This window comes from Lynx canadensis, chromosome A1, assembly GCF_007474595.2.
Source record: "Lynx canadensis isolate LIC74 chromosome A1, mLynCan4.pri.v2, whole genome shotgun sequence".
NCBI classification, from domain to species: Eukaryota; Metazoa; Chordata; class Mammalia; order Carnivora; family Felidae; genus Lynx; species Lynx canadensis.
The window spans coordinates 85719669-85744972 of record NC_044303.2 but is presented as its reverse complement, the minus strand read 5'-3'; the positions used below and the strand labels follow the sequence as shown (position 1 = coordinate 85744972).

General features: G+C 34.8%; 1 protein-coding gene across 1 annotated transcript; it reads right to left on the bottom strand.

The window, feature by feature from the left end:
• Nucleotides 1-3553: 3553 nt before the first annotated feature.
• On the bottom strand, nucleotides 3554-4545 carry LOC115512105 (olfactory receptor 2T33-like). Its single transcript, XM_030312841.1, has 2 exons — nucleotides 3630-4545; nucleotides 3554-3591 (listed from the first exon to the last, which is right to left on the bottom strand). The coding sequence occupies exons 1-2, from the start codon at nucleotides 4543-4545 to the stop codon at nucleotides 3554-3556; spliced, it is 954 nt and encodes a 317-aa protein (XP_030168701.1).
• Between the last annotated feature and the right edge of the window lie 20759 nt (nucleotides 4546-25304).

The following is a 25304-nucleotide window of genomic DNA, read 5'->3' as shown; positions in this document are numbered from 1 at the left end:
TCTACCAGACATTTAAAGCAGAGTTAATACCTATCCTTCTTAAGCTGTTCCAGAAAATAGAAATAGAAGGAAAATTTCTAGACTCATTCTATGAAGCCAGCACTACCTTGATTCCCAAATCAGACAGGGACCACAATAAAAATGAGAATTACCGGCCAATATACCTCATGAACTTGGATGCAAAAATTCTAAACAGGATACTAGCAAATCAAATCCAACAGCATATAAAAAGAATTATTCACCATGATCAACTGAGATTCATTCCTGGACTGTAGGGCTGGCTCAATATTCACAAATCAATCACTGTGATACATAACACTAATAGAAGAAAGGATAAGAACCATATGATCCTTTCAATAGATGCAGAAAATGCATTTGACAAAATGCAACATCCTTTCTTAGTAAAAACCCTCAAGAAAGTCGGGATACAAGGAACATACATTAACATCAGAAAAGCCATATATGAACAGCCCACAGCTAATATCATCCTCAGTGGGGAAAAAACTGAGAGATTTTTCTCTAAGATCAGGAACACATCAGGGATATCCACTCTCACCACTGTTGTTTAACATAGTGTTGGAAGTCCTAGCCTCAGCAAGCAGACAACAAAATGAAATGAAAGGCATCCAAACTGGCAAATAAAAAGTCAAACTTTAACTTTTCACAGATGATATGATATTCTACACGGAAAACCCAAAAGACTCCACCGAAAAGCAGGTAGAATTGATACATGAAATCAGCAAAGTTGCAGGATACAAATTCAATGTACAGAAATTGGTTGCATTTCTATACACCAATAATGAAGCAACAGATAGAGAAATCAAGAAATCAATCCCATTTACAATTGCACCAAGAAACATAAGGTACTTAGGAATAAACCTAACTAAAATATAAAAGATCTGTTTGCTGAAAACTATAGAAAACTTCTTAAGGAAATTGAAGAATACACAAAGAAATGGAAATACATTCCATGCTCATGGATTGGAAGAACAAATACTGTTAAAATGTCAATACTTCCCAAAGCAATCTACACATTCAATGCAATCCCAATCAAAATTGCACCAGCATTCTTGTCAAAACTAGAACAAAAAATCCTAAAATTTAGATGTGAGCACAAAATACCTCGAATAGCCAAAGTTATGCTGATGAAGAAAACCAAAGTGGGAGGCATCACAATACCAGACTTTAGCTTAAACTACAAAGCTATAATCATCATGATAGTATGGTACTGGCACAAGAACAGACACATAGACCAATGGAATAGAATATAGAATTCGGAACTGGACCCCCAAAGGTATGGTCATCTAATCCTTGACAAAGCAGGATACAGTATCCAATGGAAAAAAATGTAGGGTCTTTAGTAAATGGTGCTGGGAGAACTGAACAGCAACATTCAGAAGAATGAAATGGGACAACTTTCTTATACCATACACAAAAGTAAACTCAAAATGAATGAAAGACCTAAATGTTAGACAGGAAAACATCAAAACCCTAGAGGAGAAAACAGGCAACAACCTCTTTGTCCTCAGCCACAGCAATTTCTTGCTTGACACATCTCCAAAGGCAAGGGAATTAAAAGCAAAAATGAACTATTGGGACCTCATCAAGATAAAAAAAGCTTCTGCACTGCAAAGGAAACAATGAACAAAACTAAAAGGCAACCAATAGAATGGAAAAGATATTTGCAAATGACATATCAGATAAAGGGTTAGTATCCAAAATCTATAAAGAAGTTACCAAACTCAACACCCAAAAAACAAATAACCTAGTGAAGAAATGGGCAGAAGACATGAATAGACACTTTTCCAAAAAAGACATCCAGATGGCCAACAGACACATGAAAAGATGGTCAACATTATTCATCATAAGGGAAATACAAATCAAAGCCATTCTGAGATACCACCTTACACCAGTCAGAGTGGCTAAAATGAACAACTCAGGAAACAACATATGCTGGCGAGGATCTAGAGAAATGGGAACCCTCTTGCACTTTTGGTGGTAATGCAAACTGTTGGAGCCGCTCTGGAAAACAGTGTGGAGGTTCCTCAAAAAAAAAAAAATAGAACTACCTTAGGATCCAGCAATTGCACTACCAGGAACTTAGCCAACAAATACAGGAATGTGATTCATAGGAGCACATGTACCCCTTTGTTTATGGAAGTGTTTTCAACAATAGCCAAATTATGGGAAAAGCACAAATGTCCACCAACTGATGAATGGATAAAGAAAATGTGGTTTATATATACAATGGAATACTACTTGGCAATGAGAAAGAATGAAATCTGGCAATTTGCAGCAACGTGGGTGGAACTGGAGGGTATTAGGCTAAGTGAAATAAGTCAGTCAGAGAAAGACAGATATCATGTGTTTTCCTTCATATGTGGAACTTGAGAAACTTAACAGAAGACCATGGGGGAAGGGAAGGGAAAAAATAGTGTCAAACAGAGAGGGAGGGAGGCAAACCATAAGAGACTCTTAAATACAGATAACAAACTGAGGGTTGACGGAGGGGTGGGGGATGGGAAAAATGGGTGATAGCCACTGAGGAGGGCACTTGTTGGAATGAGCACTGGGTTCTATATGTAAGTAATGAATCATGGGAATCTACCCCCAAAACCAAGAGCACAATGTATATAGTCTATGTTAGCTAACTTGACAATAAACTGTATATAAACTGTATAAATATATAAATATTTATTATAAGTATATAAATATGTATATATCTTCTACAAGATTTATGTATTTTGTTTCATATTTATTTCATTTCTAATTTATTTGAAATTTTTTATGAAAATTATAGAAGCTAGTATATACATTGCTTTTTTAAAAATAATTATTCACTCTTTAAATAATTCATCCTCATAATTTTATACAGACACACACAAACACACATACAAATGGCTGATGTTGTTGGTACAAAATGAACAAATCTTTTAGGATCTCTGAAAGAAAAAAAAAAATCCCCCAGCTCAAGTTAGGACAGCTGACTGGGATACACAATCTTCACTAACAGCAGAAAACATAAAATGTTACAATCACTAGATCAAAGATATTTTAGAAAGTTATAGACCTTATCTTATAGGACTATAACCTTAAGGCTTAACCATATCTGCAGGATTGTCTGACTTCAGTCTCATGTGAACCAAGAAGGTTTTACTGTTTATTTTTGGAATCCTCCCTTTTAAGTTATTTATAAATGAAGTAGATATACATGGGCTCCCAGGGCAGAAATTGAACCCATATTGTGAGATTTGCTGACTTGGTAACGGTAAAGTTTGGCTTTCCTGAGAGCACATGATCAGGGCCCACAAACATTAAAAGTTGAAAATCCCCTTTCTTTTATCAATGTATAACATATATTTTGCTTACAGTGCCTCAATCATTTATTCTTATTACTGAGGTCCAAAGTCTACAACAAAAATACTATGACAATATCTGAAAGCAGGACAAATGGAAATTTTAATGAATTTACCATATATAAATGAAATAGTTAAAAAAAAAAACAGCACAAACTGGCCAACTGAGAGCAATATACATTGATATAACACAAGTTTCAAAATCTGGATTCATTTTGGCTGCTGCCAATTTTGCAAATGAGTCCCACTATAGATGTCCCAGAAAATGTTTCTCCAGCCACTTTTTCAAAGCCCCCTTGACTTCTTTATTCCTCACACTGTATATAAGAGGGTTCAACACAGGTGTAAAGATGGTGTAAAAAGCAGAGACCACCTTGTCATGGGCCACTGTACGGTAGGATTTGGGCCGCATGTAGGTGAATATGAGAGTGCCATAGAAGAGCCCCACGACAGCCAGGTGAGAGGAGCAGGTGGCAAAGGCTTTCTTTCGAGCTGCAGTGGACCTCATGTTGAGCACAGCAGCCAGGATGAGACTGTAGGAAGCCAAAATGATAGACAGAGGGATCAAGAGCATCAGGATGCAGCACACATACATGAAAAACTCAAAAAATGTAGTGTCCGCACATGCAAGGCGAACGAGCGAGGGTGCCTCACAGAAGAAGTGGTTGATTTCCCGAGAATGGCAGTAAGGGAAGCTCAGAGTGGTGCCAGCTTGCATCAGCCCATCTACCCCTCCCAGAAGCCAGGAGCCTGTGGTCATGTTCAAGCAGAGCTTCTGATTCATGAGGATGGGGTAGCGCAGGGGGTGACATATGGCCACATATCGGTCATATGCCATGGCAGCTAAGAGGAAGCACTCGCCCCCTCCCAGAGTCAGAAACAGAAATATCTGGGCCCCACAGCCAGCAGGAGAGATGGATCTGGTGTCCATTAGGTAGTTGGCTGCCATTTTGGGGACTATGGTGGAGACAAGTATCACATCCATGAGGGAGAGCTGGCTAAGCAAGAAGTACATGGGCATGTGCAGTCGGGGGTCCTCATGGATGAGCACAATCAAGAGGGCATTGCCCATCAGGGAGGAAAGGAAGACCATGAGCACCATGGAAAAGAGGAACAGATGGGTCTGAGTGTGGTTAAAGAGTCCCAGAAGAATGAAGTTTGTGTCTGTGGTGTTATTTGCATCTTCCATGGCTCCAGTCATGCCTGGAAGACAAGGAATGATTAGGAAAAGAGAGGTGTTTGAAAGGAAGCTTATGCATTTTCTTAAGAAGACATGGTCAAATGATGTAAAAATAAATGAGATCTGGAGGAATAATTATGTCTCTAGCCTTTCATTTCCTGACAAGACATTTGCCTTACCATCCTATCATACATCTCTGCTGTTATTTCACAATATTTTTTTCCAAAAATTGGATAACAAGTATACATTGCAGTGCACATTACATTTCTCTTATTTCTGTATATTTTGTTGGTATGCCACACATAATTTACTCATGGTGTTGGTAAATATTATGCCTTCCTAGTTTTCTAATGCCTGGGTACTTCTGTGTTGGAAGAGCCTCATAGTCATGCATTTTGGCCAATATTAATGTGATATATCTCTTAATTATAACTTTTCCAAAATTAGTTTCTCAAGATTTCCTTCAATGTCATTAGGAGTTGTTTTAATTTAAAAAATATACAAACTAATGTGCAATTACTAGCACTCATTTTGATGCTAAGAGAAACAAAACTAGCTGTATTTCTCTATTTCACATGTGTATGCAGCCCATGGTTCCAATATCCAGGCTTCCAGCTACCACAGATTCTGTTCTGGAGTACCTACTACCATATTGGTCATGTTAGCATGATGCGTGCTGGTGATTACAGGGAATTTATCTCATTTTAGAGACCTCTTAGCTGTTAATTTTTATATCTAATATGTACTCGCAAATTTCTGAATTTAATTAAATGTGTGCATTGAAAATAACCAGTTTTATAAATAAATATAACCCTAAGGCACATAAAAAATGATCTTATTTACAGTCTTAAACACTTTGTTACCAGTAATCACACATCCTAAAAGATAGGAGATAGATTAGTTTATTAACTGATTAAATTATTAATTACTTTTTAATTAACTGATTGGTTAATTACCTAACTGGTTATTTAAGACTTGCTCAAATAAATTGATGTCCCAAATTACTCTGAGGTACAACATCACCTGGAAATAAAATATGGAGCATCTCATTTATTTTCAGGGATTTATTATCTTTTCCCTGAAGCTTCAAGCTTTTTCTTATCTGTAAATATATATTGTGTAGAATTAGATGTTTATGCAAATGACTTTCTCTTTTATATTTATGTGACATTTAACTTTTCCTTATGAATTTACTTTTTCAAAGAAAGCAATCTGTTAATGATTTCCAACAACATTAAGTTTCAGGTTTATTCATAATCTGTATTACAAGTCCTTATTTAGTTTCTATGTAAATTAATTAGTAAGCATTGTAAAATTTTTGATAGGCAAAACCTTTTGTAAATATTAACATTGATTTCAGTTTCTATCATTTATAACCAATACCCATTATATCATTAAATGATACAGATATATGATTCATCAAAATAGCTATAAATAAAACATAATAATGATCATATCAATCTCTGCTTTATTTCAATGATGCATACATATGCCATATATGTATATATGTATATATATGTGTATGTATATATATATATATATGCATATAGTTTATTAAGTTATCACTTACTACCCCATCTTGTTACATGGTATACTTATAGTGTAACATATTTATGAATATTTGGAATTCTTCTAATTTTCTGTTAATATAATTTATGGCCTGATGAATGTGGCAAGATTTCCTCTAATAAATAATCTAAATGTAGTACTTTTAGTCTTTTAGATAACTGAATCCCTATCTTTTACACTCTCAACAACTGTTGATTTTTGCTTCAGTTTTTCCATGTGATACCATTAGTTACTTTGAGGTGCAATAATTACAGCCAATCACAAAAGAGTGAAAATTAATTTTGTTTTAAATTACAAGTTTGTTAACTCAACTTTAGCAGAAACTCTTTTAATCTTCAACTTTATATTACTTCTGCAAACTCACTGTAAACATCTTATGTTCTCATTTTCTATTGGATTGTTTGAATTTTATTAATAGATTTAAGTAACTTATGTGTATTTTGTTATTTAGGTACATTGTTTTAATTTTTTGTATACTTTGCAAATTCCTATATTCTATGGAGTTTCACCGCTTTATTATGTGATGTGAATAGACACATATGTGTCTTAATGAATGACAAGAAATTGATATAAACATTCTCCAATTACACAACCCCAGAGTCAGGACATACCAGACATAGAGACATGAATTACAAATTGTTTATATAACATGAAGAAAGGGCAATAAAACACTAAAGTCTTGTGCTCACTTACTTCTTAGATACCAGGAAGATTTGTGCATGTTTCCACCACTATAAAGTCAGTCTCCTTGTTTCAAGATTCAGGTACTTGATATTTTGCTAGACTGTTTTCTAACACTGGCTTCATTTGTATCTGTTATGTCTCACTTTGTGCTCTGTCCTTGTATTGAAAATTATCAGCTAATGCCCATGCTTGAAACCACCTTTAAATATATTCTCGAGATGAAAAGTTACTTTAATTATGAGTTTGCAGGTCTTATGCGAATTTACAATTGAAGAAGAAATTATTTAAAGTTAATAGGACTTTAAAATAATCATTGTGATAAGATCATTTTATTCATTCTATATTTCCAAATGAAAAGTCATGTTAAATATCTTCATAATAACATTTAAACATTAGGAAATTAAAGTTTAGAAAGTTACGTGGTTCATTAATACCAAACATTTTAAAAATTAGACAACAGATAACAGTATTGTACTCCTTGATCCGTAACTCAATAGAATGGTTTTCTTTAATTTTATGAGTTAAAGAAGTACAGATTTAAGGACTCGACTTCTTGAGTTTGAATATCTATTCAAGTGATTGGTAGTAGATAAATTTAGGTAACATAATTTAAATCTTTTTAAAACTCAGCTTTATTATGTGCAAAATGGAATGACATATAGTATTTTTCTTTGTTAGAATTAAGAGATAATGCATACCAGTACATAGCATATGACAAAATACAATAACTCTACAAAGATTACCTTTAATAATTTCCTTATTATTATATCTATTAGCTATAAATAGTTATTTTCCACACAAATATTTTCAAGTAAATGAATATTTTTTGAGAACTAATATATGATTTAATTATAATTTGTTAAAGTCTAGGTATAGTTTAAATGACATAATATTTACAATAAGTCTGGGTTGAACATTGCAGTCAATACAACCTTTGTGAATTTTTTTAATGTGAGCAAACACCATGAGCATGTTTAATCATTCCAAGACAATAGGTTCTTTGATTATTAATTTTGAATTTTTTATGTTTTAAAAATTTTACTGTATCATGGAATTTATGACACATAAATAATTTCTTTCACTAAGAAAAAAAGAGGATTAGAGTGGGAGAGACCCAAAGCATAAGAGACTTTTAAAAACTGAGAACAAACTGAGGGCTGATGGGGAGTGGGAGGGAGGAGAGGGTGGTGATGGGTATTGAAGAGGGCATCTTTTGGGATGAGCACTGGGTGTTGTATGGAAACCAGTATGACAATAAATTTCATATATTAAAAAAAAAATAAATAAATAATAAATAAATAAAAATAAGCACAAAGATTAAACAATAAAATCTTATGTGGTATTTCCTGTCAAAAATTTAATTCATTTGTAAGTCCACAGGTTTAAAATGCGAAGTAGATTTAAAAGTCAAAACTATGTGGTGCCTGGGTGGCTCAGTCCTTGGGCATCGGACTTCACCTCAGGCGATGACCTCCCTGCTCCTGTGTTCCAGTCTCCTTATGCTCTGTGCTGACAGCTGGGAGCCTGGAGCCTGGAGCCTGGAGCCTGGAGCCTGGAGCCTGCTTCTGATTCTGTCTCCCTGTCTCTCTGCTCCTCCCCTGTTTATGCTCTCTCTCTCCTCTTTCTCTGTCTCTCTCTTTCTCTCTCTGAAAAATAAACATTATAAACAACTTTGAAAGTCAAAACTTTGGGCGACTGGGTGGATCAGAGAGTTGAACATCAGACTTCAGCTTTGGTTAAGATCTTGCAGTTCATGAGTTCGAGCCCCACGTCAGATTCTCTGCTATCAACGCAGAACCTGCTTAGGATCCTCTGTCCCTCTCTCTCTACTCCTCCTCCACTTGTAAGCATGCACTCTCTCTCTCTCTCAAAAATAAATAAACATTAAAAAATTAAATTCAAAATTATATCTAGTCATCTGTGTTGTTCCGCACATTAAAAACAGGATAAAAAAACACATTCTCTTATTTTCTGTTTGTATAAAACCTATGATTACACAGAATCCAATATCCTTTCAGATTCATTGTCCCATTTCTATCCGCACTTCAATGTGGTTTTCTCAGAATTAGCAAAATTTTCACCATTCCCAAATGCCTGTTCTATGTTAAATACTTCACAGACCAATATTTTGAGCTACAGACTTTGAGTATGTTCTCTCTTATGCAGCAAGAGAGCAGACACAGAATTAAATGTGAGAGAGGTTAATGTCCAGGAGGGGACAAGAGCCCCAAGTAAGGGTCCTAGCTCCCTTTTCATTAGGATCAGAAGGCTTACAAGTGTGATGGACATCCATAAAGAGATGATGAAACAGTGATTGTTGACTCCTTTGTATGACAGAAAATGGGTTTTGAAGATATGTTGCTTAGAGTTTTGGCTCCACACAAAAGAAAATCCCTTTGCCTAGCAAAAGGCTGTTTACAGCAGGCACCTGGCAGAGTCTGTTTATCTTAAATTGCCTAGGAATAAGAGAGACCAAGCATGCTACCTCAGGGTTATCAAGACACCTTTCTTTTGCTAATTAGCTCCACTCTGCGCAATTTCACCCTGCTGCAGTGGTCTATAGCCCTGAATACCTGTTGATCTGTTGACCTGTTCTAGACTCCTCCTTCCTGTGAAAACAGCTTTCTGCTTGTGTTCTATGTTATGGATGCTTTCGCCCTGTTTACCTATCCTGGACACTTTCATCCTGTGGCTTCCCATTCCTAAGCTTTTGTCCTAAGACTTGTTGACCATTTCGTGCAAGCTCAGGGAATTCCTAAACTTATTCCCACACTGATCCTAAATATTGACGCTGAAATGACCCTGTTTCTCATTTTTATGCTACAAATGTAACAATGCAGACAAAATAAGGATGTTAAAAAATGTGGAAAATAATATTTCAGACACTATGATAACCCCTTAATATGCATTATCTCATCCAATATTGCAACACCTAAAACACATAGATATGGCAATTATTTGATATTGTACATGATGTAGCTGAGATGTGAGAAGATGATTTGTCTCTGGAAAATCAAGGGGAGAAGCCAGGTACCAATGAGATACCATCAGTCCATAACCCAGTTTGTGGAAGTTAAGTTCCCATGTTCATTTTAGTTTTCTCAGTTTTTATTTCTAACTATTAAATTGATAGTGAGAAGATTGGCACATTGATTAACAAACAAAATAAAATTAATAACGGATTCTCAAAGTTGCAGGCTAGACTAAATGATTGTCTTTCATGTAATTGATAAACAAATTTAAATAATGCAAACTATTTTTTATCCTTTTCTGGGTGGATACATTCCAAGGCTCAGTTTTGTTACAAAATAAATCTCATGGCAAACAGGAAATCCAGAATAAATATTTCTAAAATGAATTTGTGAACACACTAAAACACATATAAGATAAATATCGGAAAATTGATTGATCCAAAGGAACACACGATTCCCACCCTCTCTACCATTTAAGTTACATAAAAGACCCTCTCGGTAGATTCCAGGTCATCCACAATTCAAGCAGAGGGAATCGAGCGTGTTGAGTGTATGGGCTTGTGCCTCTCACAGAGCACACTTGTAGGATGTATTCCAACATTGCAAATTCTGTGAAGTAAAGCACATTCTTGTGTTTTAGAAGCCAGTCCTTAATCACATTGTATGGCTGTTGTAAGGATAAAATAAGATAGTATATAGAGAGTACTTAACTGATTACTGGAAATTAGCAAGTTATCAATAAATAGTAGTCACTACTGCTTTCATGTACTCAAAACCATCATTTTCCTAGAGGAAACTGAGAATAGAGGAGGTGAATAATGAAATCAAATGCATCCTTCTAACTTTGGCTGGGGCATGAAACAAATCCCAAGTCTCCGGAAAAGATCATCAATATATTGTACCTAATAACATTTTATAAAGACAGATTTACATATCTATAGAAAATGTATACTCTCAGTGGATATTAAAGAAACACACAGATTAAAGAAAATAATTACTATTTTGATACCTTTACTACTGGATTTAAGTTTTTCTTTGTAACATGCATTATCAGTTAGAATATAGTAAAAATTAATTGTTGAATAAAAATAAAAATGTCTTATGTATCAGTTTGGACATATTAAGAAATAACTCTAAAACTACCCTATTCCTTGGAATCATTAATATGTCCTTACAGATATCATTCTAAAATATAATCCAAAAGAAATTGAAAAACACCCAATATACACAAAAGATATTTCACATTCCTTTACAATGTGTAGTGAGAAATTGTGACAAGAAATTATTAAAATTGCCACTAGGCAACACAGTACAACAGCAAGAATGGTGTTCAAATTATGTTAATGGAGAGATGCAAACATATGTTTTAAAAATTTTTAAATGTTTATGGCAAAGAGTAAAAGAATAGTTATGTCATTGAGTGAAATCTTTATATTTTAATTTCTATGTTTTTCTATGGATGCTTTTCTATGTATTATAGTCCTTAAATTTCTGGAAGTAAATAGACAAAACCAAAAGCACTAGAGAACATGACCTTAAGTTTTTATGCACCCTGTCTGAGACTCCTGGAACTCACCTGCTTCAGGGTCAGCTGCCTAGTGATCCATGTCTCTGACACGCAAATCACTATTTGGAACTCAAAAAATGCTTCTGTACTAGTATAAAGTACAAGTAACATGGCTAAGTCTAGGAAGTCCCAGGTTCTAGGTTCTGCAAATGCCAATGGGAACACATTTGAAAGAATACGGAAGGCCAATTACCTTCTCCATTTATCATCTCCATACATATTATTTTAAAATCTCAAGATACTTGATCCCTGAAGGAATGTCTTGTTTGACTCACCTAATGCTAAAATCCAGGGGGGGGGGCACCTGGGTGCCTCAGTTTTTTAAGCATCGGACTCTCGGTTTGGGCTCAGGTCATGATCTCGTGGTTTGTGGGTTTGAGCACCATGTGGAGCTCTATGCTGACAGCACAAGGCCTTGCTTAAGATTCTCTCTCTCTCCTTCCCCTACCCCCTTGTTCTCTCTGTCGGTCAAAATAAATAAATAAACTAAAAATGCTAAAATTAGGAAATGAGTGATTTGAAAGTGACATCTGCCTCATAATATTGTTAAATAAGATAGCATGTAAACTACTTGTCTTATACCAAAGAGTGCCTGCTATCCTGTATTTTAGTAGTAATCAATATGTCAAGAAAATCTGGTAATTGCATAGGGTACATAGTGTTGAAGAAAGGTATCTTCTCCCCCGCGAAAAAAAATCTTCTAAAGAGGGAAGGCTAAATTAACCTTGGTAGTCTCAAAACTTTCTAGATAGATGATTTGTGGTGAGTGACACGTACACTCCAAGCTTCAGTTTAATCATCTGTAAAAGGGGGAAATGATGTTTCTTTCACAGTGTGATTTATTGAGTTTAATTTATACAGCGAATACAAGGCAATAGATGTATCAAATAAATATTTGCCTGTTTCTTGCTTTTGCTGTAACCGAAAATCTTTCTTATTGATCGATAGGAATGAGGAAAGGTAATTAAAAAAAAAAAAAAAAAAACCCTGACCTGGTGACAAATGCTTTCATAAAACTTGGAGATTATTACAACAGTTTACTAATGATCAAAGCAAAGCATAAGTGTTGGTATTACTTTACATCAATTAAACTCATTTTACTGGATTCTCCAAACCAATATATAAAGCTTTTTTTTTATTTTATATTTACACAAGTATTTACCAAGCACAATCAATGAGGTGAGAGAAAAAAGATATATATACATATCAATGGTGGTAATTCTGTGTGAATTAAATAAGAAAAAAATAAAATAACGATATTGGCTAATAATGATATTAATAGCAGCACTAACAATATCGAGTATTATTTTTATTGATGAAATTACTGAGTAATCTGCATTGTGCCCTAAATGTGTATTTTCATGATTCTACATAAATATGACTAGAGAAAAACCCTGTATTTCATGATTAAATGTCAATCATTACAATCTTGTACTTTTTAATTCATTAGTTGTAACATTTTTAAATTTTTGTTGAAGTAACAGTTTTAATTTTACTAAGTATATAAATGTATATAAATTTTACTAAATTTACTAAATGTATATAAATTTACTAAATTTACTAAATGTATATAAATTACTAAATTTACTAAATGTATATAATTTTACTAAAGTATGTAAATGGACAGTAATATGACAGATTTATAGCAGTACAGTTACATGAAGTAACACCAAAATCCAAATGTTATATAAATGATTTAGGTAAAGAAATAGCATATTGTTCACCTAATATAAGTAGTCCCTGATATTCATGGTTGACCAGGTATCATAAGTTATGCCTTGGTATTGATTGCCTGGAGCTGGGCTTGGTGTTCTCCTTTCACATATACACAGATTCACAGAAAGCTATATGGTAACCATAAAAATGGACCCCCAAAGATGTCCATGTTCTATCTCTGGACACTGTGGGTGTCCAGAGATAGAGCATATGTTGGGTTACATGACAAAACAAAGTCCAAGATACAGATGGAATTACAGTTGACTTTATTTTTTTAATTATTTTAATGTTTATTCATTTATTTTCAGAGAGAGAAAGAGAGGAAAGAGAGAGAGAGAGAGCACAAGTGGGAAGGAAAGAGATAGAGGTAGATAGAGAATCCCAAGCAGGCTGGATGCTGTCAGCACAGAGCCTGACATGGGGCTCAATCACATGGCTATGAGGTCATGACCTGAGCCAAAATCAAGAGTTGGATGCTAGCTGACTGAAGCCACCAGGTGCCTTACTAAACACTTGACTTTAAATAGAAAGATTATTCTGGATATCAGTAAAGCCCAAACTAATCATAAAGGTCTTAGAAGTGGGAGGAGGAGGAGGAGGAATCAGAGAAAGGACAGTATGACTTTTCAGCTCAATATTGTGACCAAATATCAGGGAAGAGGACACCAGCCAAGGAACACATCTAGATGTGAAAAGGCAAGGAAACTATTATTTTCAAGAGCTTCCGGAAGAAATGCAGCCTGACAATGACTATATTTTAGCTCAGTGAGACCAATTTCAGTCCTCTGACTACCTGAAGTCTAAGGAAATAAATTGGTGGGGTTTGTGTGTGTGTGTGTGTGTGTGTGTGTTTGTTGTTGTTGTTTTGTTTTGTTTTTGTTTGTTTGTTTAACTGATAAGGGTGTAGTAATGTGTTATATCTAGAGCAGGAAGCTAATTTCATCAACAGAAAACAGCCATTCTGTGACCCTGAAGGACCTAAAGCAGAACAAGACTGCTGCACAATCCTGTCTGAACATAGACATAGCATGAACATCATCCACGTTGTAAAAATTACCAAGCATGTTCCTTTCCTAAGAATGAGTGACTATAGCTTTGTTACCAATTACTGTGTTACCCTTGGTCTGGTATACTTCACCTATGTGTAAGATTTATTAAGACAGTCATAGAATTACCCATGCTTATTGACAGCAACAATCCAAAGCAAACCAACCCTCCTAAAACTCTTGTACAATCACCTAATACAAACCCAAATATTATATATTCTTTCTACAGTTTCTCCTGAGGTGTCCTATGATTCAACCATGATGGGTGATTCCTTATTCACTATAAGAATAAATAAACCCCATTTTGATTAATAGGCACAGCATAAGGAATATACTCCCAGATACTGTATACTATTGTATGGTGACAGATGGTAGCTACACTTGTGGAAAGCATAGCAGCATGATATATAAACTTGTGGAATCTTTATGTTGTGCACCCTAAAAGTAATTTAACAATATATGACAACTACACTCACATAAAAATAAAATAATAATAAATAAGCCTTTCTCTTTCCTTTATTCCCAGTTTATTCTTTAAGTTTTTTGTTTTTAACTTTTTCAATTTTAGTACAGTTAACCTATAGCATATATTCGTTACAAGTATACTATATAGTGATTTAACATTTCCATATATCACACGGTGCTCATCACAAGTGCACTCTTTAATCTCCATCACCTATTAATTTTAGCCATTCTGACAGGTGTGAGGTGCTTTCTCATTGTATGCTTGACTTGCATTTCTTGATGATGAGTGATGTTGAGCATTGTTTCATGTGTCTGATTCCATGAGGATGTCTTTTTTGGGGAAGTGTCTGTTCATATGTCTTCTGTCCAACTTAATTGGATTATTTGTTTAGTGGGTGTTGAGAGTGTAAGTTTTTTTATAATATTTTGGAACTAATCCTTTATCAGGTATGTCATTGGCAAATATTTTCTCTGATTCAGTAGGTTGTGTTTTATTTTTGTTGATTGTTTCTTTCACTGTGCAGAAGTTTTTCATTTGATGATGTCCCAAAATATTATTTTTGCTTTTGTTTCCCTTGCCTCGGGAGACCTATGTAGAAACATGCTGTTATGGCTAATGTCAGAGACATTATTGCCTGTGCTCTCTTCTAGAATTTTTATGTTTCAGGCCTCACATTTAGTTCTATAATTCATTTTGAATATATTTTTGTGTATGATGTGAAAAAGTGATCCAGTTTTATTCTTCTCATGTAGTTTGAAGGTATTCCCAGAACCATTTCTTGAAATAAATGGTCCTTTGTCCATTGATATTCTTTCCTGCTTTGTTGAAGATTAATTGGCCATAAAATTTTATGGGTTTTCTATTAATTTTCTACTTATCTATGTGTCCATTTAATGCACTTCAATACTGTTTTGATTAACCCAGCTGTGTAATATAACTTGAGGTCTGGAATTGTGAGTCAATGGACATTTGGGATCTTTCCATAATTTGGAAATTGTCAATAGTGCTACTGTAAACATTGGGGTGCATAAGCCCCTTTGAATCAAAAATAATGAAATCTTGCCATTTGCAGCAACATGGATGAAAATAGAGTATATTAGGTTTAGCGAAATAAGTCAGAGAAAGACAAATATAATTTCACTCGTGTGGAATTTAAGAAACACAACGCATGAACACAAGAGAAGGGAAGGAAAAATAAGATAAAAAAGAGAGGGAGGCAAACCATAGGATACTCTTAAATACAAAGAACAAACTGCGGGTTGCTAGAAGGGAGGTGGGTGGGGGAATGGGCTAAATGGGCAATGGGCATTAAGGAAGGCACTTTTAGGAATGAGCACTGGGTGTTATATGTAAGTGATGAATCACAGAATTCTACTACTGAAAGTAATACTACACTGTATGTTAACTAACTTGAATTAAAAAAAAAAAAAAAGAACTATTTGGCCTCTTGGGGTCTATTCTGGTTCCATATAAATTTTAGAATTTTTTTTTATTCCAGTCTGTGAAAAATTCTGTTGGTATTTTGTTAGGATTGCATTACATGTGTACATTGCTTTGGGTATTATAGACAGTTTAACAATGTTTAAAAATCCGTGAGGATGGAACGTCTTTCCATTTCTTTGTGCCATCTTCAATTTCTTTCATTAGTGTTTTATAGTTTTCATTGTACAGGCATCTTTGGTTAGGTTCATTCTTCTGTATTTTATTGATTTTTGCTGTAATTGTAAGTGGTATTTTTTTTAATTTCTCTTTATGTTCCTTTATTATTAGTATAAGAAATGCAACAGACTTCTGAACATCGATTTTGTATCTTGTGACTGTACTGAACGCATTTATCAGGTCTCATAGTATTTTGATGGAACTTTCAGGGCTTCTATATATAATAACATCTCATCTGCAAAGAGCAAAAGTTTTATTACTTCCTTACCTATTCAGATGCATTTTATTTCTTTTGTTTTCTAATTGTTGTGGCTGACACTCGCAATATTATGCTGAATAAAAGTGGTGAGAGTAGACATCCCTGTCTTTTTTTTTAAATTTTTTTTTTTTTTTCAACGTTTATTTATTTTTGGGACAGAGAGAGACAGAGCATGAACGGGGGAGGGGCAGAGAGAGAGGGAGACACAGAATCGGAAACAGGCTCCAGGCTCTGGGCTGATGGCTCAGAGCCTGACGCGGGGCTCGAACTCACGGACCGTGAGATCGTGACCTGGCTGAAGTCGGACGCTTAACCGACTGCGCCACCCAGGCGCCCCGACATCCCTGTCTTCATCTTCAATATGCAGGAAAGATTCTTAGTCTTTCCCTATTGAGTTGTGGTATTTGCTGTGAGTTTTTCATATATGACCATTATTATGTTGTTTATATTCTCTCTAAAGAAATGTTATTGAAGATTTTTATCATGAATGAATGTTGTACTTTGTCAAATGCTTTCTCTGTGTCTTTGAAATAATTACATGGTTTTTATCCTTTCTTTTATTGATGTGATGTATCATGTTAATTATTCACTAATATTGAACTGCACTTTTATTTTGGAAATAAATCCTATTTCATTGTGGTGAATGATGTTTTTAATGGACTGTTGAATTTATTTGCTAGTATTTCACTGAGGATTTTTACACCTATGTTTACCAGAGGTATTGCCCTGTATTTCTGTTTTTTAGTTGTGTTTTTACCTCGTTTTGGTAGCCAGGTAATTTGGCCTCCTAGAATACTTTTGAAAGCTTTTCCTCCTCTTTTGTTTTTTGAATAGTTTGAAATTATTAGTCTTTTTTGATATTAAGTCGTTTTTAAATGTTTCATAGAATTCACCTGTGGTGTCATCTGGTCCTGGAATTTTGTTTTTTGGGAGCTCTTGATTGCTGATTCAATCAACTTGCTGGTAATCAACCTGTACAAGTGTTCCATATCTTCCTACTTAGGTTTTGGTAGGTTATATGTTTCCAAGAATTTAATCACTTCTTCTATTTGTTTAATTTGTCAGCATATTGTTTGTTATATTTTAAAATAATTTTTGTATTATTGTGGTATTGATTGTTACTTCTCTTCTTTCATTTGTCATTTTGTTTATTTGTCCTTTCTGTTTTATAATGAGTTTGACTAGACCTTTATCAATTTTGTTGATGTTTTCAAAGAACCAGCTCCTGGTTTCATTGCTAAGTTATATTGTGGTTTTTTTTGTTTGTTTGTTTGTTTGTTTCTGTATCATTTATTTTCACTCTAATCTTTATTATTTCCTTCTTTTTGCTGGTTTGGGGCTTGTTTGGGTTCTTCTACTAGCTCTTTCAAGCATAGGGTTAGGTTATTTTTTTGATATTTTTCTTCTTTGTTCTTTTATTGCTACATATCTCCTTATTAGACCTGCATTTGTTGTATCCCATCGCTTTTGGATTTAGTGTCTTCATTTTTCTTTGTTTCATTTACAATTTTGTTTCTTATTTGATAACTTGTTTGATCTATTCATTGTTTAGTGACATATTTAATCTCCATGTATTTGTAGTCTTTCCAAACTTTTCTTGTGATTGATTTCTAGTTTCATAGCATTGTGTCAGAAAAAATGTGTGATAGGACTTTGACCATTTTGAGTTTGTTGATATTTGTTCTGTGTCCTAATATGTGACCTATTCTGGAGAGTATTCAATGTGCACTCAAAAAAATGTGTATCCTGTTGTTTTAGAATGGCAAATTCTGAATATTTCTGTTAAATCCATCTGTTCTAGTGTTGATTTAAAACCATCATTTCCTTCTTGTTTTTCTTTTTGGATTATCTGTCCACGAATATAAGTGGGGTATTAAAGTCCTCTACTATCAGGAGTAGGAGTTAAGGTGGCAGAGCAGTACAGGAATCCTATGCTTGTCTCTTCCTTTGAATGCCATTGGATAAATATCAAATAATTCTGAACAAACATGAAATCAGTCTAAATGCTGAGAAAACAAGCTGCAGAACTACAGGAAGAAAAGAAGCCACATTGTGGAAGGTAGTAAGGTACAGATGTGATTCCAGGGAGAAAAGAATGAAGTGTGTTGTGGAGTGGATGGAAACTTGATCTCAGAGAGAGAAGAGAGAAAGATAGTGATAGAAAAAAGAGAAAGCAGCATGCAGGGGATTGCACAATAGAAACAATTCCCCAACCATTGATGGGGAAAACCAGAGTGGTAGATTATCTCAAGTTTTTACAAGAAGTGGAGCTCTGGGGCTCCTAAATGGCTCAGTTGGTTGTGTATCTGACTTCGGCTCAGGTCATGATCTCACAGTTCGTGGGTTCATGCTGACAGTTCAGAGCCTGGATCCTGCTTCGGATTCTGTGTCTCCCTCTCTCTCTGCTGCTGCTCTGCTGCTTGTGCTCTCTCTCTTCTCTCTCTCTCAAAAATAAATAAACACAAAAAAAGGAAGTGGAGCTCAGAATCTGAAGTTTTAAAGCTTCCACCACTAGGTGGAGACTGGCAGGCATAATGGTGCTCCTGAGGGGAAGGAGGCTAGAAGCCCAGGAGCATGCAGTATGGTTTAAGGATTCCCTGGGTTGTACTGGGAGAGACAGTTCACTTTCTTGGAGTACATTTGGAAGAGCTGACATGGTAGTTCAGAGGACAAAGCTGGCAGGCACCACCACGCTGCCCTGTTCATTAAGATAGGAACAGAGACACTTTCTGAGGACAGCAAACCTTGGTGTTGGCTTTTATTGTACTTTACCATAAACTCCAAATCCCTGAATGATTCTGAAGCTGCTTTTCTGGGACAAAGCGGCACCAGCCACAACATGGTGAGACCCTCCACCAAAGGATAAGGGCAGGTGGTTTACACTGCACCAGGTCCCTAAAATTTGGAGTTTTGAAACACATCCTGAGGTAAAACACAGGAGTACTGTGCTGTCAGGTGAGTAGATAGCACTGGCACATACAAGGTGAAGACAGATATCCAACAGAAACTATGGACACAAGAAGAGAGATTTCTCATTCTTCTGTGAGAGTTTCCTGAATAGTGGTGGGCATGAACTACCCAGTCTTGGGATGAGAGAGCAAGGTGATATCATTTCCCCCATCTATCAGCAATGATAGACATCAGTGAGCAACACAGCGCCCCCAGTGGAAGCTAGAGCCAGTTGCACAGAGCCCCACTGCACCCTGCAGGTGCATCTTTATGAGGGTAAGTTTGCCTGAGAACCAGCACACCAGGCCTCTCCCCCAGAATAACAGCACAAACCCCTCACAAGCAACAGTCTATTGATGATAGAGTCCCGCAAAACTTCAATTCTAGTGGAAATAGGATCAAGCTTATTTTAACAAACAGACCAAAGCAGACCATTTAGTTAAAATGGCACACAGTGAAAAAAGTCCAACACTCCCCACTGCAAGCAAAGAGAAACTCCACAGGGAACTGACATGAGGGAATGGACAGCCAAAAAAAAAGCAAAGTGCACATTCTGAAAAGCTTCCTGAAGTGCCAGGCCCTAGACAGTATAGGACTTGCTCTTAATATAGCCATGAGTTGGAAGGAGGAAATACAACTGGCTTTCCAAACACACACACACACTCGTGACCAAGGCAAAATGACAAGACTGAGGAATTGACTCCAAAATAAATAATGAAGGGGTAAAGGCCAGAAATCTAATCAAAACAGATATAAGTAATAAGCCTGAACCAGATTTTAAAACAACAAACATAAGGATATTAGTTGGGCTGGAGAAAAGTATAGACGACTTTAGAGAAACCCTTACTACATAAATAAAAGAAATAACTAGTCAAGCTGGAATAAAGCAAATGCTATAACCAAGATGAAAATCAAATGGCTGTGGTGACAACAAAGATGAATGAAACAGAAGAATGAATAGTGATACAGAAGATTATAATTATGGAAAATAATGCAGCTGAAAAGAAGAGGGAAATAAAAGTATTGTATCTTGAATGTAGACCTAGTGAACTCAACAAATTCATAAAGCACAATAACATTCATGTCATAGGAGTCCCAGAAGAAGAAAAGAAATAAGAAGGGGCAGAAGATTTGAACAAATAAAAGCTGAAAACTCCTCTAATCTAGGGAAGGAAACAGACATCCAAATCCAGAAGGCACGGAGAATTCCCATCAAATTCAACCAAAAACCTTTTACAATGTTGTTGATGGGAATTCAAACTGGTGCAGCCACTCTGGAAAACAGTATGGAGGTTCCTCAAAAAATTAAAAATAGAAGTACCCTATGGCCCAGAAATTGCAATACTAAGTATTTACCCACAGTATACAAAAATTCTGATTCAAAGGGGCACATGTACCCCAATGTTGATAACATAGCACTATCAATAATGGTCAAATTATGAAAATAATCCAAATGACAATCAACTAATGAATGGATAAAGATATGGTAATATGTATATATGTATGGAATACTATGTGGTGATCTAAAGAATGAAATCTTACTATTTTCAGCAACTTGGATGGAAGAGAGTGTATTATGCTAGCAAAATAAGTCAGTCAGAGAAGACAAATATCATATGATTTCACTCATATGTGGAATCTTAGAAACACAACAGATCAACATAGGTGAAGGAGAGGAAAATAAGATAAAAACAGAGGCAAACCATAAGACACTCTTAAATAGAACTGACTGAGGGTTGATAAAGGAGAAGTAGGTGTGGTGATGGGTTAAATGGGTGATGGACATTAAGGAAGGCACTTTTCGGGATGAGCACTGTGTGTCATACATAAGAGATCAATCAGTGGGTTCTACTACTGAAACCGGTACTACACTGTTAACTAACTTGAATTTAAATTAAAAAAAATCCAAACAGAAGCTACCCAAAGCCAAGGCATATTATAGCAAACTTTGAAAACTACAGAGATAAGGAAAGAATCCTGAAAACAGCAAGGGAAGATAAATCTCTACCCTAAAACTAAAGACAAAGTTGGCAGCAGATCTCTCCACAGAAACTTCAGAGGCCAGAAGGGGGTGGCATGATATATTGAACGTGTTGAAGGGGAACCATATGAAGCCAAGAATACTTTATCCAGCAAGACTGTCATTCAGAATAGAAAGAGAGAAAGATAGTTTCCCAGACCAAAAAAAAACAAAAAAAAAACAAAAAAAAACTGAAGGAGTTTGTGACACTAAACCAGCCCGGCAAGAAATATTAAAGAGGATCCTTTGAATGGGAGAGAAAGACCAAAAACAAAAAAGACGAGAAAGGAATGAAGAAAATCTCCATACAGGTAATACAATGGCAACAAATTTTATCTATCAAAAGTTATCTAAATATAAATGGACTAAATGCACCAATCAAAAGCCATAGGGTATCAGAATGATTTAAAAAAAAACAAAAACAAACAAGCAAACAAAAAACAAGACCAAACAATATACTGCTTACAAGAGACTCAACTTAGACCCTAAAGTCTCTGCCAGATCGAAAGTGAAGGAATGGAGAACCATTTATCATGCTAAAGGACATCAAAAGAAAGCCAGGGTAGCCATATTTATATCAGACAAACTAGATTTTAAAATAAATAACTGTAGCAAGAGATGAAGAAGAACACTATGTTATAATAAAGGGTCTGTCAAACAAAAATATCTAACAATTGTAAATATTTATGCCCCCTACTGAATACAACCCACACATATATAAATCAATTAATATCAAATATAAAGAAACTAATTGATAATAATGCAATAATAGAGGACTTTAACCTACCACCTACAGTAGTGGACATATCATCTAAATACAAAATATACAAGGAAACAATGGCTTTGAATGGCACACTGGAACATATGGACTTAACAAACATATGAGAACATTTCATCCTAAAGCAGCAGAATACACATTCTTTTCAAGTGTACATTGAACATAATTCAGAATAGATCACATACTGGGTCACAAATCAGACTTCAACAATTACAAAAAGGTTGGGATCATACCATGCATATTTCCATACCACAACACTATGAAACTTAAAGTCAACCACAGGAAAAAGTTTTTAAAGACCATAGATACATGGAGATTAAAGAATATCCTACTAGGGGCACCTGGGTGTCTCAGTTGGTTGAGTATCTTCCTCTTGATTTTGGCTCACATTATGATTTCATGGTTTTTGAGATAGAGCCAAGCTTCTAGCTCTGCACTTACAGTGAGGGGCCTGCATGGGATCTTCTCCTCCTCTTTCCTCTCTCATACACTCTCTTTCTAATTCCATAAATTAATAGAATAGAATAGAATAGAATAGAATAGAATAGAATAGAATATCCTACTAAAGAATTTTCTGGGTTATCCAGGAAATTAAGAAAGGAATTTTAAAAATACATGAAAATGAAAATAAAAACATGATAGTCCAAAACCTTTGGGATGCAGCAAAGGTGGCCATAAGAGGGAAGTATATAGCAATACAAGTTTACTTCAAGAAGTAAGAAAATTTTCAAATATACAATCTAACTTTATATGTAAAGAAGCTAGGAAAGGAAGAGCAAATAAAATCTAAACCCAGCAAAGGAAGGGAAATAATAAAGATTATAGCAGAAATAAAAATATAAAAACCCAAAAAAATAAAATTGCAGTAGAAGAGATCAACAAACTAAGAGCTGGTTCTTTGAGAAAATTAATAAAATGTATAAATCCCTAGTCAGAAAGATCAAAAAGAAAGGACCCAAATAAATAAAATCAGGAATGACAGAAGAGGGGTCACAACCAACAACACAGGAATGCAAACAATTATAAGAGAATGTTACAAAAAATTTATGCCAACAAACAAGACAATGAAAAAGAAATGCATAGGGGCACCTATGTAGCTTAGTTGATTAAGCGTCCAACTTTGGCTCAGGTCATGATCTTACAGTTTGTGAGTCCATGCCCTGCATCGGGCCCTGTCCTGACAGGTCAGAACTTGGAGTCTTCTTCAGCTCCTGTGTCTCCATCTCTTTCTGCCTCACCCCTGCTTGCACTCTGTCCCTCAAAAATAAATAACATTAAAAATTAAAAAAAATTCTCTCTCTCCCTCTGCCCCTCTCCCAGCTCATGTACTTGCTCTCTCTCTTTCTAAAACGAAATAATGAATAAAAAAGAAATGTATAAATTCCTCAAAACATACAAACTACCAAAACTGAAATAAAGATTAATAGAAAATTTGAACAGATCCATAGCCAGAAAGGAAATTGAATCAGAAATAAAAATCTCCCAAAAAACAAAAGTCCAGGGCCAGATGGCTTCACAGGGAATTTCTAAGACATGTATAGAATAATTAATATTTATTCTTCTCAAACTGTTATTAAAAATAGAAACGGAAGTAAAACTCCCAACTACATTCTATGAGCCCAGCATTACATAGATTCCAAAGTTAGACAAAGACTCCACTAAAAAGGAGAATCACAGGCCAATCAAAAGACCTGATGATTTTTGATGCAAAAAATCATCAAGATACTAGCAAATCAAATCCAACAGTACATTAAAAACTTATTCATCATTATCAGGTGGAATTTGCTCCTAGGTTACAGAGGTTGTTCAATATTTGAAAATCAATCAATTAATCAATCAACATTAATAAAAGAAAGGATAAGAACCACATTATTCTCTCAATAGATGTTGACAAATGGAGCTAGAATGTATTATACTAAGCAAAATAAGTCAACCAGAGAAGACAAATATATGATTTCATTCATAAGTGGAATTTAAGAAACAAAAGAGATAAACATATGGGAAGGGGGGTAAGAGAAGAAAGAGAAACAAACCACAAGAGGCTCTTGACAATAAAGAACAAATTGAAGATTGATGTGGGGGATGGGCTATATGGGTGATCAATATCACAAGAAAGGCACTTGTGATGAACACTGGGTGTTGTATGTAATTGAAGAATTGCTGATACATATATACATATATAACTAATATATATTAGTTTATATAGATCAGTATCTCAAGGAAGGCACTTGTAATGAACACTGGGTGTGTATGTAAGTGATGAATTACATATATACATATATATTATATACATATACATATATGTATATATGATATGATATATACATAATTAAATATATACATATGTACATTATACATATATACATATATAACTATATATTACATATACATATATACATATATATTACATATTACAATATATACTATATACATATATACATATATTATACATATATACATAACACTATATTAACTAATATATATATAGTTATTATATATAAACTAATATATATATTAGTTAATATATATATAAACTAACATATAATATACACACATATATATAATACACCACACCATATATATATATATATATATATATATATATTCAAAGAAAACCCAGAAATGGACCCACAGCTATTTGGTCCACTAATCTTTGGCAAAGCAGGAACAATATCCAGTGGAATAAAAGACAGTCTACTTACAAATTGTATTGAGAAACTGGACAGTGACATGCAAAGAATAAAACTAGGCCAGTTTATTACACTATACCACAAATAAATTCAAAATGGATGAAAAACCTAAAGCAAGACAGAAAACCATCAAAATCCTAGAGTAGAACACAGGCACAACCTATTTGACTTTGACCATAACAACTTCTTACATGTCTCTGAGGCAAGGGAAATGAAAGAAACATGGACTATTGGACCTCATCAGGATAAAAACCTTCTGCACAGCAAAGGAAACAATCAACAAAACTAAAAGACAAGCTACAGAATGGAGAAAGATATTTGCAAATGACATATCTGATAAAGTGTACTATCCAAAATCTATAAAATATCATCGAACTCAGCAAACAAAAAATA